Source organism: Leptopilina heterotoma, unplaced genomic scaffold (assembly GCF_015476425.1).
Source record: "Leptopilina heterotoma isolate Lh14 unplaced genomic scaffold, ASM1547642v1 Lhet_160, whole genome shotgun sequence".
NCBI classification, from domain to species: domain Eukaryota; kingdom Metazoa; phylum Arthropoda; class Insecta; order Hymenoptera; family Figitidae; genus Leptopilina; species Leptopilina heterotoma.
In genome coordinates this window covers 357,106-372,923 of record NW_025110875.1, presented here as the reverse complement: position 1 = coordinate 372,923, position 15,818 = coordinate 357,106, and the positions used below count along the sequence as shown (strand labels likewise).

Below are 15,818 nucleotides of genomic sequence, written 5' to 3'. Positions count from 1 at the left end.
TAAACAGAATGCAAAAGGTCCGATTCAATTCCATAAAGATGGTGGAAAAATTTTTTTAATCGTTGCTCTCTGATCATTACCAGTCATATTATCTGGGAATAGCTCCAGTTGCTCAGAGGGCAACGATTAAAAAAATAATTTCACCATCTTTATGGAAGTGAATCGGACCTTTTGCATTCTGTTTAGATAGAAAAATAAAAAATATCTGAGCCCCATAGGCCGTCCAAAGATGGCTAATCACTCTAATTAATTAATTAAAATTATTTTCTTTAGTTAACTGGTCGAGCATTCAACCAATACAAGATGCAATTAATTAATAGCCTGCTAAATTATGCAAACAAATTTTTTTTCACAATACTCTTAGTTTGCAAACACTTTTGAGCGCTGAAAAATCCTCTGTACAATTCAATTAGTCAATTGGTTGTAAAATTAGAAGCGTTTTCAACGTCCGACCACTTAGCCAAAATCAAAATAAAATGACACATATCGCTTAACTTTGAGACTAATTGACCAACCAATTTGTGCAAAAATTTGTGGAGCTGTGACATTGTGCATATGATTTTTGAAGGTAATTTTGACTCCTGAAACTTTTTATATAGTTTGTCCTTTGACGAGAGAAAATACTTTCTTCATACTGGCTTTATGGATTTTTCATATATTTAATACAACATTCAATATATTGCAATTGTTGTACTAATTATATGGAAAATCAATAGAGCAAGTTCTGTAATTGCCATTACTCTCGTTAAAAGACAAATTATACGGGAATCTTCAGAAAAATAAAATAATTTACACAATCAAATTTGTCCTTTGACGAGAGCAAGTGTATTTTTCATACCAGTATCTTGTTAAAGGACAAACTATACAGTGTAACCTGTGACATTGTGCATATGATTTTTGAAGGTAATTTTGACTCCTGAAACTTTTTATATAGTTTGTCCTTTGACGCGAGCAAATATAATCACCTGCCCAGTAAATTTTGGAAACATAAATTTTCAAAGCCAGACGATTTGTGTAATTTTTTTTATATTTTCGCTAACTGGTCGGACGTTGAAACTCTTCTAATTTTACAACCAATTGACTAATTGAATTTTGCAAACAAATTTTTTTCCACAATACGCTTAGTTTGCAAACACTTTTGAGCGCTGAAAAATCCTCTGTACAATTCAATTAGTCAATTGGTTTTAAATTTAGACGAGTTTTTATGTCCGACCACTTAGTTAAAGTAAAAATTAATTCCAATTAATTATTTTATTTTAGGTTTTCAACTTACGGAAGCAGATTTGGATTTCGCACTTCTCAATGTCCTCGAGCTGACCGGTACGCTCGCCTTATTCTGTTCCGAACAGAAATCACCAACTGGTTCCTGTGTGACCAGATTCTTCGGATCTTCAATCTAAAATTATAATTTTCTTACAGTAGGAATATTTTAATTAATTAATTAGAGTGATTAGCCATCTTTGGACGGCCTACAGGGCTCAGATATTTTTTATTTTTCTATCTAAACAGAATTCAAAAATGAAAATTATCTAAGCCCCATAGGCCGTCCAAAGGTGCCTAATCACTCTAATTAATTAATTAAAATTATTTTGTTTGCCTAACTGGTCGAACATTTACGTAATGCAAGAAATAATCAATCACCTGCATAATAAAACTTACCGTTGCCAAAGTCGTGATTGTATGTTAGTTAAAGTTAGTTAACTGGTCGAGCATTCAACCAATACAAGATGCAATTAATTAATAGCGCTGAAAAATCCTCTGTACAATTCAATTAGTCAATTGGTTTTAAATTTAGACGAGTTTTTATGTCCGACCACTTAGTTAAAGTAAAAATTAATTCTAATTAATTATTTTATTTTAGGTTTTCAACTTACGGAAGCAGATTTGGATTTGGCACTTCTCAATGTCCTCGAGCTGACCGGTACGCTCGCCTTATTCACGTGCACATGATCCTCTTTCGATTTGGGTTGCGCACAGCACAACTTTTTGGAGTTTTCAGTCTAAAATTAAATTAGATTATATACGCAAAAGAGACAGTACAGAAAATTATAATATATGGAAAATCCATAAAGCAAGTATGAAAATTGTATTTGCTCGCGTCAAAGGACAAATATGATTTTTTAAAATACCTTAATTTAATGAAAGTTCCCATATAATTTGTCTTTTGACGAGAGTAATTGCAATTATAGAACTTGCTTCATTGATTTTTCATATAACTAGTACAACAATTGCAATATACTAAGTATTGTACAAAATATATGGAAAATCAATGAAGCTTAAAAGTGTTTGCAAACTACTACTTGTATTAAGTGACTGTTCGACCAGTTAACTAAAGAAAATTTTAAATACCTTTATACATTTTTTTCTGCGAATTTCATCCTTAGTGAAGACTGCGATTAGAATATCACTAATTTTTGATTTAACTGTTGGATTTTCCAATTTCCAAAAGTGCCTAAAGGCATTTGAGATCAGTTTTGATTGCATGAACATTTGGTGCAATTCAATGAATTGCCGATTTGTTAAATATCGAATGCAACTCCGGAAAAACAAAGTCGGGCTTTTTAATAATAATTCTAAAATTTCTGCGTGTTTCAATGCAGATATGTTTTTGAATTTTTCAGATATGTTTAAAACATAATTATTTCTAAAATTTTTTAATAATTTTGCTGCTTCAAGATTTATTCTTACTGATGCTTCGTATTTTTGCCGTGAATCATATCCAGTTTTTAAATTTTTCAATTTGTCTTGAAGCAACTGACGCTCATCCTCCTCCTCCTCCTCCTTTACAATTTCCTCCTTTGTTCCGCTGGAGTGTGATTTGCTCGAGGGTTCGCTATTCGTTGCACGAAAGTCGACACGTTGAATGTCTTTGCGAAATATCTGGTAGTTCCAATTTGATATTGTGTCCTTGTACCCTAATTTTCGTCTAGCTGTATTAACCTGAGCCCTAGATATATTCCACGGGCAGAATCTTAAGTCAAGCCGTTTTTTTCTCCGTCTGTTTCGAATTTTTCGCACTCTTTTAAATTTAATTAACATTTTTGCAATTCACTGACCGATTGACTATGGGCGGTATTCATAGTCCCGACTTAACCTAGGACTTAAGCATTTGCTTGCCTATTGTGGACTCAACCTAATGGTGCGGTTACACCTCCGCAGATAATGCATTCTTATGGACAAGTTTTATTCTACCAATAAGAGCGTTTGTTGTAGCGCAAGAAAATAGTAAACGTGGTTGGTTGGTGTAACGAGCGATGTTTATCTCGCTCTTTTAATAATCGATAAATCGAATCTCGATATATCGATGAGAATTTGAACACTTTAAATATAAATTAATAATTTTAAGTAAATGTTAATTCCAAATCGTGAGAGATGGCATACCTTTTTTTTTAGATTCAAATTATAAAAGTTATTAAATAAACTCTAAAAATTAAATAGAATAAATATTAAAATATATATTTCATAAAACTCTTTTTATCTAATCCGAGTCTCAAAGTTAAGCGATATGTGTCATTTTATTTTGATTTTGGCTAAGTGGTCGGACGTTGAAACTCTTCTAATTTTACAACCAATTGACTAATTGAATTGTACAGAGGATTTTTCAGCGCTCAAAAGTGTTTGCCAACTAAGAGTATTGTGGAAAAAAATTTGTTTGCATAATTTAGCAGGCTATTAATTAATTGCATCTTGTATTGGTTGAATGCTCGACCAGTTAACTAAAGAAAATAATTTTAATTAATTAATTAGAGTGATTAGCCATCTTTGGACGGCCTATGGGGCTCAGATATTTTTTATTTTTCTATCTAAACAGAATGCAAAAGGTCCGATTCACTTCCATAAAGATGGTGAAATTATTTTTTTAATCGTTGCCCTCTGAGCAAGTGGAGCTATTCCCAGATAATATGACTGGTAATGATCAGAGAGCAACGATTAAAAAAATTTTTCCACCATCTTTATGGAATTGAATCGGACCTTTTGCATTCTGTTTAGATAGAAAAATAAAAAATATCTGAGCCCCATAGGCCGTCCAAGGATGGCTAATCACTCTAATTAATTAATTAAAATTATTTTCTTTAGTTAACTGGTCTAGCATTCAACCAATACAAGATACAATTAATTAATAGCCTGCTAAATTTTGCAAACAAATTTTTTTCACAATACTCTTAGTTGGCAAACACTTTTGAGCGCTGAAAAATCCTCTGTACAATTCAATTAGTCAATTGGTTGTAAAATTAGAAGAGTTTCAATGTCCGACCACTTAGCCAAAATCAAAATAAAATGACACATATCGCTTAACTTTGAGACTAATTGACCAACCAATTTGTGACAAACTATATAAAAAGTTTCAGGAGTCAAAATTACCTTCAAAAATCATATGCACAATGTCACAGGTTACACTGTATAGTTTGTCCTTTAACAAGATACTGGTATGAAAAATACACTTGCTCTCGTCAAAGGACAAATTTGATTGTGTAAATTATTTTATTTTTCTGAAGATTCCCGTATAATTTGTCTTTTAACGAGAGTAATGGCAATTACAGAACTTGCTCTATTGATTTTCCATATAATTAGTACAACAATTGCAATATATTGAATGTTGTATTAAATATATGAAAAATCCATAAAGCCAGTATGAAGAAAGTATTTTCTCTCGTCAAAGGACAAACTATATAAAAGTTTCAGGAGTCAAAATTACCTTCAAAAATCATATGCACAATGTCACAGCTCCACAAATTTTTGCACAAATTGGTTGGTCAATTAGTCTCAAAGTTAAGCGATATGTGTCATTTTATTTTGATTTTGGCTAAGTGGTCGGACGTTGAAACTCTTCTAATTTTACAACCAATTGACTAATTGAATTGTACAGAGGATTTTTCAGCGCTCAAAAGTGTTTGCCAACTAAGAGTATTGTGGAAAAAAATTTGTTTGCATAATTTAGCAGGCTATTAATTAATTGCATCTTGTATTGGTTGAATGCTCGACCAGTTAACTAAAGAAAATAATTTTAATTAATTAATTAGAGTGATTAGCCATCTTTGGACGGCCTATGGGGCTCAGATATTTTTTATTTTTCTATCTAAACAGAATGCAAAAGGTCCGATTCACTTCCATAAAGATGGTGAAATTATTTTTTTAATCGTTGCCCTCTGAGCAAGTGGAGCTATTCCCAGATAATATGACTGGTAATGATCAGAGAGCAACGATTAAAAAAATTTTTCCACCATCTTTATGGAATTGAATCGGACCTTTTGCATTCTGTTTAGATAGAAAAATAAAAAATATCTGAGCCCCATAGGCCGTCCAAGGATGGCTAATCACTCTAATTAATTAATTAAAAATATTTTCTTTAGTTAACTGGTCGAGCATTCAACCAATACAAGATACAATTAATTAATAGCCTGCTAAATTTTGCAAACAAATTTTTTTCACAATACTCTTAGTTGGCAAACACTTTTGAGCGCTGAAAAATCCTCTGTACAATTCAATTAGTCAATTGGTTGTAAAATTAGAAGAGTTTCAATGTCCGACCACTTAGCCAAAATCAAAATAAAATGACACATATCGCTTAACTTTGAGACTAATTGACCAACCAATTTGTGACAAACTATATAAAAAGTTTCAGGAGTCAAAATTACCTTCAAAAATCATATGCACAATGTCACAGCTCCACAAATTTTTGCACAAATTGGTTGGTCAATTAGTCTCAAAGTTAAGCGATATGTGTCATTTTATTTTGATTTTGGCTAACTGGTCGGACGTAAAAACTCGTCTAATTTTAAAACCAATTGACTAATTGAATTGTACAGAGGATTTTTCAGCGCTCAAAAGTGTTTGCAAACTAAGCGTATTGTGGAAAAAATTTTGTTTGCAAAATTTACCAGGCTGGTAATTAATTGCATCTTGTATTGGTTGAATGATCGACCAGTTAGCTAAAGAAAATAATTTTAATTAATTAATTAGAGTGATTAGCCATCTTTGGACGGCCTATGGGGCTCAGATATTTTTTATTTTTCTATCTAAATAGAATGCAAAAGGTCCGATTCAATTCCATAAAGATGGTGGAAATTTTTTTTAATCGTTGCTCTCTGATCATTACCAGTCATATTATCTGGGATTAGCTCCACTTGCTCGGAGGGCAACGATTTTAAAAAAATCTTTTCACCATCTTTATGGAATTGAATCGGACCTTTTGCATTCTGTTTAGATAGAAAAATAAAAAATATCTGAGCCCCATAGGCCGTCCAAAGGTGCCTAATCACTCTAATTAATTAATTAAAATTATTTTGTTTACCTAACTTGACGAACATTTACGTAATGCAAGAAACAATCAATCACCTGCATAGTAAAACTTACCGTTGCCAAATGCGCGAGTTATTTTTTCATTGGGGACTTAGCATTTGGGTGTGAAGTTTTAACTCTCTTTATTTAACTCCCCTGGCATTAGCTCCCCAATGGGTGCGACTTTTATAGTATCCCCTGGGGAGTTAAAATTTAATTCTCTTTTTTACAGTGTAGTTACAGTTTATTAACAGATTTTTGCAGTATATAATACAGAAAAATAAAAGTGCAATGTGAAGAACACTCTTTTTCCCTTTTCAAAAATAAAAAAATAAGACGAAAAAAATTTTTGTGATTAAACATAAGGATAAGGAGGTAAGTTTTTAAAAGTTGTGTAAAATACTAGTTTTTAATAATATAAAATGATTTTTCTTTTTTGTAATTAAGAAATGCAAGTAATAAATTAACAACTTTTCCGTCTAAGTCACTAACACTATCTACTTTTTCAACAATTAAACTTGTAAAGAAATTTAAACAACTTTCTAGAATCATTTTAAAAATGCTTTATCTCGTCCTTGAGTTTGCCTTGTTTTATTAAAAAATTAATATAATTTCAGAAATACTTTACATGGTTTAATATTTTTTTAATAAATCTTAAACAAGTACCCAGTTTTTTATTATAAAAAAGTTTATGTTGTCTTAAACAAAAAAAGAATATTTTTTTTTTCAGTTCAAAATTAGAGTCTTGAAGGTAATAAACAGGTGCCATAATAACAAGGTGCCAGTTTCAGAATCATGTTTTTGACCTATTTTAAAAGTAATTTTGATTAGTGATTTTTAACTTTAAATTCTTAAAAATTGGTAAAAATTTAAAGCTTAGAGTTACCATCTGTACTGTTAATTTCAAAGTATTTAATGTTAAAATACTTCAATAAAACTAAAAATTACTTAAGGAGGGAAACCACATTAGACGTCTGAAAAAATCGATTTTTTCTTTTTTGCATAAATTGTTAGTTAAGGTATTCAAAAATAGGCTAACAAAGTTTTTAGTGCAAAATTCGAAGTCCTCGCTGTACTAGCTGTACTGTCAGTGTTTCCAATTATATATTTTTTTATATTATAATTACCAGCGCTAAAACTAATTTGCAATTTTGTTTCGCCTTTAAAAAATCGTTCAATTTCGTAGGCACTTTATATTTGATTTTTCCTAGAGTTGTTACTTTATATTTTATAAAATTTATTAAATTTAACTTCTTTTCGGCATTTTCCTCTTTCTCCAGTAAAAACAATTTTTGAAGAATGTCTTTCATTTTAGGTGAATTTGTTAGAACATTCCACAAGAATGTGAAATTCGCCTTATTCAGGCACCGCAAAGAGTCCCTTTCCATCTCCGAAGCCGTTAATGCTTCCGTTTCTACAACAAACTCTTTGCCACTTTCTGTAGCCGATGTCGTGTCAACCTCGTCAATTTGCTCATCCAAATCGTCCTGCATTAAGTAATCGAAATACTTCTTTCGATACTCTTCTTCAGTCTCTGCCTTCTCTTTTACTTCCGATGGTTTGAACAGATTGCCTGTCCAAACCCCGTCCTTAAGTCTTATCAATTTGAAGCTGATTATGTCATCAATAAAATTGAAATTCGATGTCCTATAGCGGAGCAATCTGAAACAAAAACTCCATTTGCAGTGTCTCCGGTATGAACTTGGGTAATTTTCATAGCGGAGACACTCAGACTGGCTGAATAGTATATTTTAGGTGTCTCTATTATTTATTCATTTCCATTGTTATTAATTATTTTTGAGGCCACCATTCTGAGTGTCTCCGGTATGAAATTTACACAAGTTCATACCGGAGACACTTAGACTGTCAGAATAGTATATTCTCAGTGTCTCTCTCTTATTTATTTATTTCCATTGTTATTAACAATTTCTCAGACCTCTCATGGGGTCTATTAAACAGAGGAGTCCTCTACCTTTAATTTCATTACTTGTACATTAAAATCGGTTGAGAAGATTTTGATAATTTGATTTTGTAAGAGCATCTGTCGACGCGCATTTTTCAAATTTCTTTTTTGCTGCTGAGGACTACAGTATTTGCAATTTTCTTTTGTATTTCCACTCAATCCACAAGAAGAACAAAAATGTTTTTTGGGATTTTTTAAACATTTTTTTCTGGCTGCAGTGCCTCGTTACCAACAGGTTCGTTGATGACTGGAACAAACCGTTGTTCCGGAAGGAACTCATTGTCATTTATCCCAGAATCTGAGTAACTCATCAAAACTTGAATCTTATTCAGCAAGTCGTCACATTCACTTAAAGATTTAATTGTCACATTTTTCGATAATGACGACAGAGCGTCAACTAAAAGAAGATATTTTATCGGATTTGCGGAAAAAATTTCTCATCAAACTTAGTGCTGGACATTTTTAATAACTTTTTCAGCTACGGTAATTTCAATTGTACATCCATTGTTAACTGAATGGTCTCTGTTGAAACAAATTCAGTGAATGGTTGGACCATTAGGTCCACTTCATTTTTAATTAAATCTTCTTTTAGAAGTTTTCTTAAACATAAGAATAATTCTTTTTTGTGACATTTATTTATTTTTTTATTTCCATTGTTATTAACAATTTCTCAGACCTCTCATGGGGTCTATTAAATAGAGGAGTCCTCTACTTTTAATTTCATTACTTGTACATTAAATTCGGTTGAGAAGATATTGATAATTTGATTTTGTAAGAGCATCTGTCGACGCGCATTTTTCAAATTTCTTTTTTGCTGCTGAAGACTACAGTATTTACAATTTTCTTTTGTATTTCCATTCAATCCACAAGAAGAACAAAAATGTTTTTTGGGATTTTTTTAACATTTTTTTTCTGGCTGCAGTGCCTCGTCACCAACAGGTTCGTTGATGACTGGAACAAACCGTTGTTCCGGAAGGAACTCATTGTCATTTATCCCAGAATCTGAGTCACTCATCCTGACTGAAATAAATGAAATACATTATTAAGTACGCTCCAAAAACTCCCAAAATTATTCGCCAACCATGGTAATTGACTAGATATAAAATTAATTGAAAAGTAATCTTTTTAAAAAAAAATTTGTCAACAATCATCATGGTTGGCGAATAATTTTGGGAAACCGAGTGAAATTGATAAGTCAAGCAAATTAGAATAAAACGACTTCTTTTTCTGGAATTTTGTAATTCTTGTAATTAATGCACTTGGATCATAAATATAACTATTACAAAATTATGTAATCATGCAAATACCTTAATCTTTGTGCTCTTGGATATTATTTATGAACGGTAACTTATCTACTTATTCAGTAAATAAGTAAGTATTAATTTATTCAGTTAATTAAGTAAATATTACTTAATATAATAATATTGTTCATGTAAACATGAGGAAATCGATCACTCCGAGTCTTTGAATCGGAGTAATCAATTTCTTTATGTTTTATTATAATATTCTCATAAGTTATGGAATTTAACAATCATAATTCCTATAGAAAAATTATAATGATTGAATATTTATTTAAAAAAGAAGTTATTAATGTTCTTCAGGGTCAGGAAAAAAGTAAAAATTTTGTATCAACCCTGTGTAATATTATTTCATATTACGATTAACATAATTTAACTTAACGTACTTGAACAAAAATTATTTATTTTACTATAAAAAGAGTTAAAAATCAATATTGTAGATACCAGATTTTTTAATTAAATGACAAATTAAATATATTTTTGGTTGATTTATTATTTTCAATAAAAACAATAATAAATTATACTTACAGTAATACTGCATACCGCATTGCGATAAGAAACACAAACTCATAATTCGGCATATTTTGAATTCCTTTGGCGTTCCCACAAGATTCGATGAAAGTGCCGAGAGTCAAAATTTTCGGATTTGTAATGTTACCCTTTATATTCATTACTTCTTGTAATATGGTCCGCAATTCCTTACTGTCTTGACAGTTTATTTTTTTTACTTGTTGCAAGTATTCCCATAAAAGAATGGCTTTTATGGGATTGCGATGGAAGTAGTTTTCGTCATTATTCGCCAATTTATCTTCCTTCTCCATTTTTTCACTTTTTGTTTGTTTTTTTTTTTAAATTTAATTTTAGCAACTAATTGCGAACAAATTTTTGTGAAATTTATAAATATAAAACACTATTTAGGCAAAAGAATAAAACGTGACGATGCATCTATGTCGAGAGTCGAAAAGAAAGAGAAATATTCTCAGACAAAAAAATTTAATTTTGAAACCAATTGAATTATTATGACGTCACAACTTTAGGACAAATGCCCTTAATTGTTAGATATATATTTTTAAAATAATAAAATAAAAGAAATTAATTATTCTGGCATATGGTTATTTTTCTATAAAAAATAATCTGACTTTTTAAAACTTTATTAACGATTAAATTTTTAGAAAGTAAATAAAATTAATTTAAAGAAAAAAATGTCGAAAAGTAAATTTAGAATTTAAAACTTTCATAGAAAATTGACGTGATAAATGGAAATAACGAAGCAACGTAGGCGGTCGAGAAAAGTCACTATTTTTCGGTAAAATGTCATTGAAAAATAATTTAATTTTAATTCAAAATTATTGTTAATTTTAAATAAAATATTGTATTTTCATCGTTTTATAAGAAATTAGTAAAAAAATATTAATTTGTTTAGAAAACAATCTGTTATTAATAACAATAAATATTATTTTATTAAAAATATTGTAAATAAAATTAACTATTTTAATTAATTTATAAAAACCTTTTCATCATTAGATAAGATTACCTATTATTATATTATTGATATCAATATTTTAATATTGAAATTAATACTTCAATTTTGAAATATATCTATTCATAATTTAATAAAAAAAACTTTTATTGTGCTGTTAGATTTCAGTTTTAATGTTAAAATACATATTTCACAATATATATAGTAATGTTAAATCACATATACTCAAGCAGTCTATAATTTCCTTTTCTTAAAACAAACTCTCTTCCAAATTTTGGAAAAGAATTTCTACTTTATTTTGGGCGAATTTGTCGCCCAAATATGGTTCAGATTTTCACTAGAGCGAAAGTAGCGCCGCTCTACCACTAGTAGCGCAACTGTTCGTCCAATTTTTTCTCAGTGCAACTCCCTTTTTTTTATAAGAGAAATTGTGAATAAAAACACCTTTTTTTGCATATTTTGAAGAAAAAGTACTCTAAAAAAAAGGGGGGAAAGAAAATTCCACTTTTTTGAGGTTCCACACCTAAAGAAATATCTAACGAAGAAAATGTCACTTCGTTTTTGGTTTCATCTATTTTAGAAAGTTTGGAATCGATCTTACCACTAAAAATGGGCATTTTCGAAAATGGCGTATATCGCCGCCATTTTGAAATAAAATTGAAAATTTTTTTTTTACAAATTCTTACATAAATTATTTATTACATGTAAAAGAAATTTTTTAAATAAATGTCAGTTATTTTAATAATATATACTAAAAAAAGCCTTCTTTTTGCCTGTTTTGAACTGGAATGTCCCCTTAACAAATTTCTAATTTCGAAAACTTTTTTATCTCTAACCTTTAAGGGATCCATGCGTGGAAGCCAAAACTGTTGACTCATAAAAGAGACGAAAAGCCTCTGTCACGTCAGCTTTCGTAGCGAACGGTTTCAATTTCATTTTGGCCAAGGATTCAGAAATTCTGATAATAGATTCTAATTGACGAATAGTCATTTGAATGGAGAGTTGTTTGTCCGTTGCTAACTCGTGTTCCTTAAATTTTTGTCGCAATTGTACGAAATTCTTAGATAAAAATTCACCCGCGTCTTTGTCCAATCTCGGCCCGCATTGCCTGTAAAATATTTATTTTATTATTATTTTTATTTTATTTTTTATTTATTATTAATAATTAGGGGAGACTGGGGCGAAAGGTTAATTATAAAAGGGTGTTTTCATCCTAAATATATATCCGGAGTTATGTTCATTTTTGCGAAAATAATAGAAACTTTTTTATTGTAAGTTGTAGAGGACAAGTTGCCCTACAATATTGATATATAAATATTTGCATCCAAGCGGATTATATTGTCTAAAAAAATCATTTATGCAAAATTTAACCTTTCGCTCCAGTGTTCACAATTATTTCGATGTTTTCTCATTATAAATCCGATGCTTGTTTTTAAAAATTCAAAATGGCGGATCCAATATGGTGGACAAAATTGAAAATTTGTGAAGTTTTTAAATTCTAAATCTTCAATTCTTTATCGTGTTATTCTTTATTTCACGTCTTTTTAGTTTTCTATAGTATTTTTTATTAAAGTAAATTTGTAAAATCCGTACAATTTGTCAATAACACGTTCGCCATATTAGATTCGCTATTTTGAATTGAAAAAAATTAACATTGGATTCGTAATCAGCGATCATGTCACATATGTTAAAAAATCAAATCTTACTTTTTACAGTATAAAATATATTTTATCAGCATGTCAATAGGCAGATTATTGTTTGGGGTCGGTAAAGTCGAATTTGACCTTTATTTTCAAAAATTCAAAATGGCGGGTCCAAAATGTTGGAAACATTTTACATGAATCATTTCATGTAAAATAGTTCCTATGAGTTACTCGTATGATGTTACTTCGTAAATTTCTGGGCTTATTCGAATTTGCCGATTAGGCAAATCTGTTACTCCAGAAGTCTTCCACATTCCCTTCCCTCAAGTTATTGTGTAACCAGCACTTTTCAGTTCATCGTTGAAAAATAAATGATCCAATTGTTTGTACAACTTAAGAAGATGAGGTCGATCGTCGGTACTTCTTTTCGGTTCATAAAATGTCAATCTTTCTAATAATGGTTCTTTTTGTGATCTTGTTTTTATGTCCGGAGTAAATTAACATTTTTCTGTGATACTCATGTAATTCATTCATTCATTTCAAACAATATATTAACTGAATTATTAAGTTTACGTCCTTTACAATCCTTTTCTTCACTATATCCGTCATCTGAGTCGGATTCATGCTCGTAGTATCGAGGAAACATTTCTTCAGAAATTTCAATCATTATGTGTTCAGAATTTAAACAGTTTTTTTGTGTTAATTCAAAAAACTAAATTCATTTGATTCTATATGCCTTTTTATTGACAACCCGATTTACAACAAGTCCATCGTTCTTGATAAAAGTCGAGTTGCGCATATTCAAGAATTAGGAATCACACTCTCTTGCTTCCAAGTTTTGCTCTCGAGAACATGTGCTCGCACTGAGTTTTTATATTTACCCTTTTCAATCCGAAATTGTATTAAAAATCATTCAATTTAACGTTATTTAAAACTAAAATTATCTTTTCTAAAATTATAAATAATAATTAGAATATTGTATTTTTTGTTTACCAATTAAATAAATTGTTTATGTTTATTTTATGTTTATTGACTGTATATAATTATTTATATACAAAAAGAAGTAAAATATTCAGAGAAATATTATAGTGTTACAAAATATTTGCATTTTAATAAATGATTGTACTGAAAGTAACTTTATTTTTTAAACATTCTTATTTAAAAATTACAAAATATATTAAAAAAACATCTAATGAACAGCTAAAAACAAACTTTGAAACTCGAACGTCAGTAATCATAGCGTTAAGACTGACAAAGCTTCTTACATTTACTTTTCATTCTATAATTGTATATATTTACAGAATCTTCATTTTTTTAAATATAAACATTTTTGAAAATTACAAAATCCGCTCACATCTTGTAAATTAATTAAACAAATTATAGAAAATCAATCATTAAAAAAATGGTATTGTAATCTGTTCATGTGGTTCTAATTTATAAGAATGAACAATTATTAAAAAAATATATTCTTTGTATTATTAAATGCAAATATTTTGGTTGTGTTGTACTGTTTGTTTTAAAGTACTCTAAGAAAAAAGAATTTTACCATTTTCAACAAAGCCACGTTTAGCCCTGTGAATGTAAAATTGTTACAAATTTTCCCAATATAAAATTTAACATGTTCTTTTGAAAAAGAAAAAGTAATATTTTAGTAGAGTTGCTTACGATTCTTTTTTATCTTTTAAGGTCTCTACCTAACCTTATAAAGAAGTTGAGATTGTAATAAGAACAGTCAGGTCCGAAAGGAAAATATTAGTATTGAATTAAATTTTTTATCGAATATTCATTTTTATAAACATATTGTTATGTGCCTGAAAAACCTTTATGAAGTCATTAAAGAATAGAAAGTAAAAGAAGCCAAGCCGCAACTGAAGTCCTCGTAAAATTTACTTGAGCCAGCCGTGAGTGCGACTTATGTAGTCGTGCATCGAGGGCGGTGTGCGGATGAGATTCCCGCACATCGAACTACTCACGGCTGTAATTGATGAAGAAATATGTGAGCAGACCAAAGTACAAAATTGTAAAGGATTCTGGATCCTCCGTCATCCAACAACAGCTTTTTTCTTCAAAGCAATTCTAATTGCAGAAATTAACTTAAAACTGATTACAGTCCGTAACTGATGCTTGGTTAGAAAAACTTATCTTTTTTGGGAACACAAAACCTCCATTGAAGAAATGGTTCTATATACAAAAAGCTGAATTTTCTTCAGTTTTTGTTAACTTGTACTTCATGTCGAGTACAATGTATGTAATTGTTTCCGTATGCTATTGCATCAAGTTATTCTAAGAATGTAATCATTGAGAACTGATTATTTACATGGAAGAGTGCCACAGCAAAGATGAGCTATACTTCTAAATTTTTAATTTTGTTTCTACAACTTCTTATCTTGAAATCACATTGTTATTAACAATGTTATGCTGGTGATTTTTTAATATATACGTCATAGTTTCTTCAGGTTCATATTTAATATGTCTTGTAAATTTGACAGCATCGAGTTATTTTATTAAACCAACTGATCGTAGAAAGACCCTTTGAATTATATTACCTGTATGTCATTCTACAGTCCGTTAGTTCAATTATTGAGTTTTGTTTAGTACTATTTAGAACTTTTAGAGCTGATTATTCGTGACAAAGTCGACTTAAAGTGTAGCCATTTGAATTATTAAACAAAGATTAAAAAAATATTGTTCTTTAAAAATTTTATATTGGTAAAAAGTTACTTAAAGGAAAAATGTTACTTTCACAGGTATGAGATAAATAATTACTAAGTCAAAACACATCCATAGTAAACGGTATCACATACCCAAAAATTGCATTCTTCTCTGATGTCTAAATTTTCCACAAATCCATAGATTTAAAAATTGTTTCTTAAACAACAGGAAATGAGTGGTTTAAACAAATTATTTTCCCTAATTCATAACACATGCGAATTGGTCTTGTAACAGTTTACCTTAAATGATTTCTAAATGCACAATGTGAGAAAATTAAAAGTGTTTAAATAGGTAATTTTGAATATTACTTGCAAATTATGAATGGAAAATATTTTGTTTAACAAATCAAAAAATGAATTCGAAATTTAAAATAATTCTATCATACCTGATTGAAAAGTAAATTTAAGAATGATAAGATATTAAATTGTGACGCGATATAAAGA

At 29.7% G+C, this 15,818-nt stretch overlaps 3 protein-coding genes across 5 annotated transcripts in view; 1 reads left to right on the top strand and 2 right to left on the bottom strand.

The window, feature by feature from the left end:
- The window catches only part of LOC122498864 (pre-rRNA-processing protein TSR1 homolog), a 179,619-nt gene that overhangs the window by 35,224 nt on the left and 128,577 nt on the right, over nt 1–15,818 (top strand). The window lies entirely within an intron of this gene.
- LOC122498872 lies at nt 174–3,350 on the bottom strand. The gene is made up of 3 exons (XM_043606860.1): nt 2,350–3,350; nt 1,875–2,000; nt 174–1,396 (listed from the first exon to the last, which is right to left on the bottom strand). The coding sequence occupies exons 1-3, from the start codon at nt 3,037–3,039 to the stop codon at nt 1,265–1,267; spliced, it is 948 nt and encodes a 315-aa protein (XP_043462795.1). The 5' UTR covers nt 3,040–3,350; the 3' UTR covers nt 174–1,264.
- The window catches only part of LOC122498873 (DNA replication licensing factor mcm6-like), a 37,645-nt gene continuing 33,581 nt past the window's right edge, over nt 11,755–15,818 (bottom strand). For all 3 annotated transcript variants that reach the window (XM_043606862.1, XM_043606863.1, XM_043606861.1), the window contains one exon: nt 11,755–12,128. In XM_043606862.1, coding sequence (XP_043462797.1) covers nt 11,852–12,128 — 277 coding nt within the window. In that variant the 3' untranslated portion in view covers nt 11,755–11,851. The remainder of the gene's footprint in view (nt 12,129–15,818) is intronic.

Bases quoted from the DNA above. Each gene is read 5' to 3' on its own strand.
- LOC122498872 (XM_043606860.1), bottom strand. From the start codon at position 3,039: ATGTTAATTAAATTTAAAAGAGTGCGAAAAATTCGAAACAGACGGAGA. The intron at 2,001-2,349 runs GTATTTAAAATT...ATTTAATTTTAG, and splicing joins GCAGAAAAAAATGTATAAAG to ACTGAAAACTCCAAAAAGTT. The intron at 1,397-1,874 runs GTAAGTTGAAAA...TTATAATTTTAG, and splicing joins CCAAATCCAAATCTGCTTCC to ATTGAAGATCCGAAGAATCT.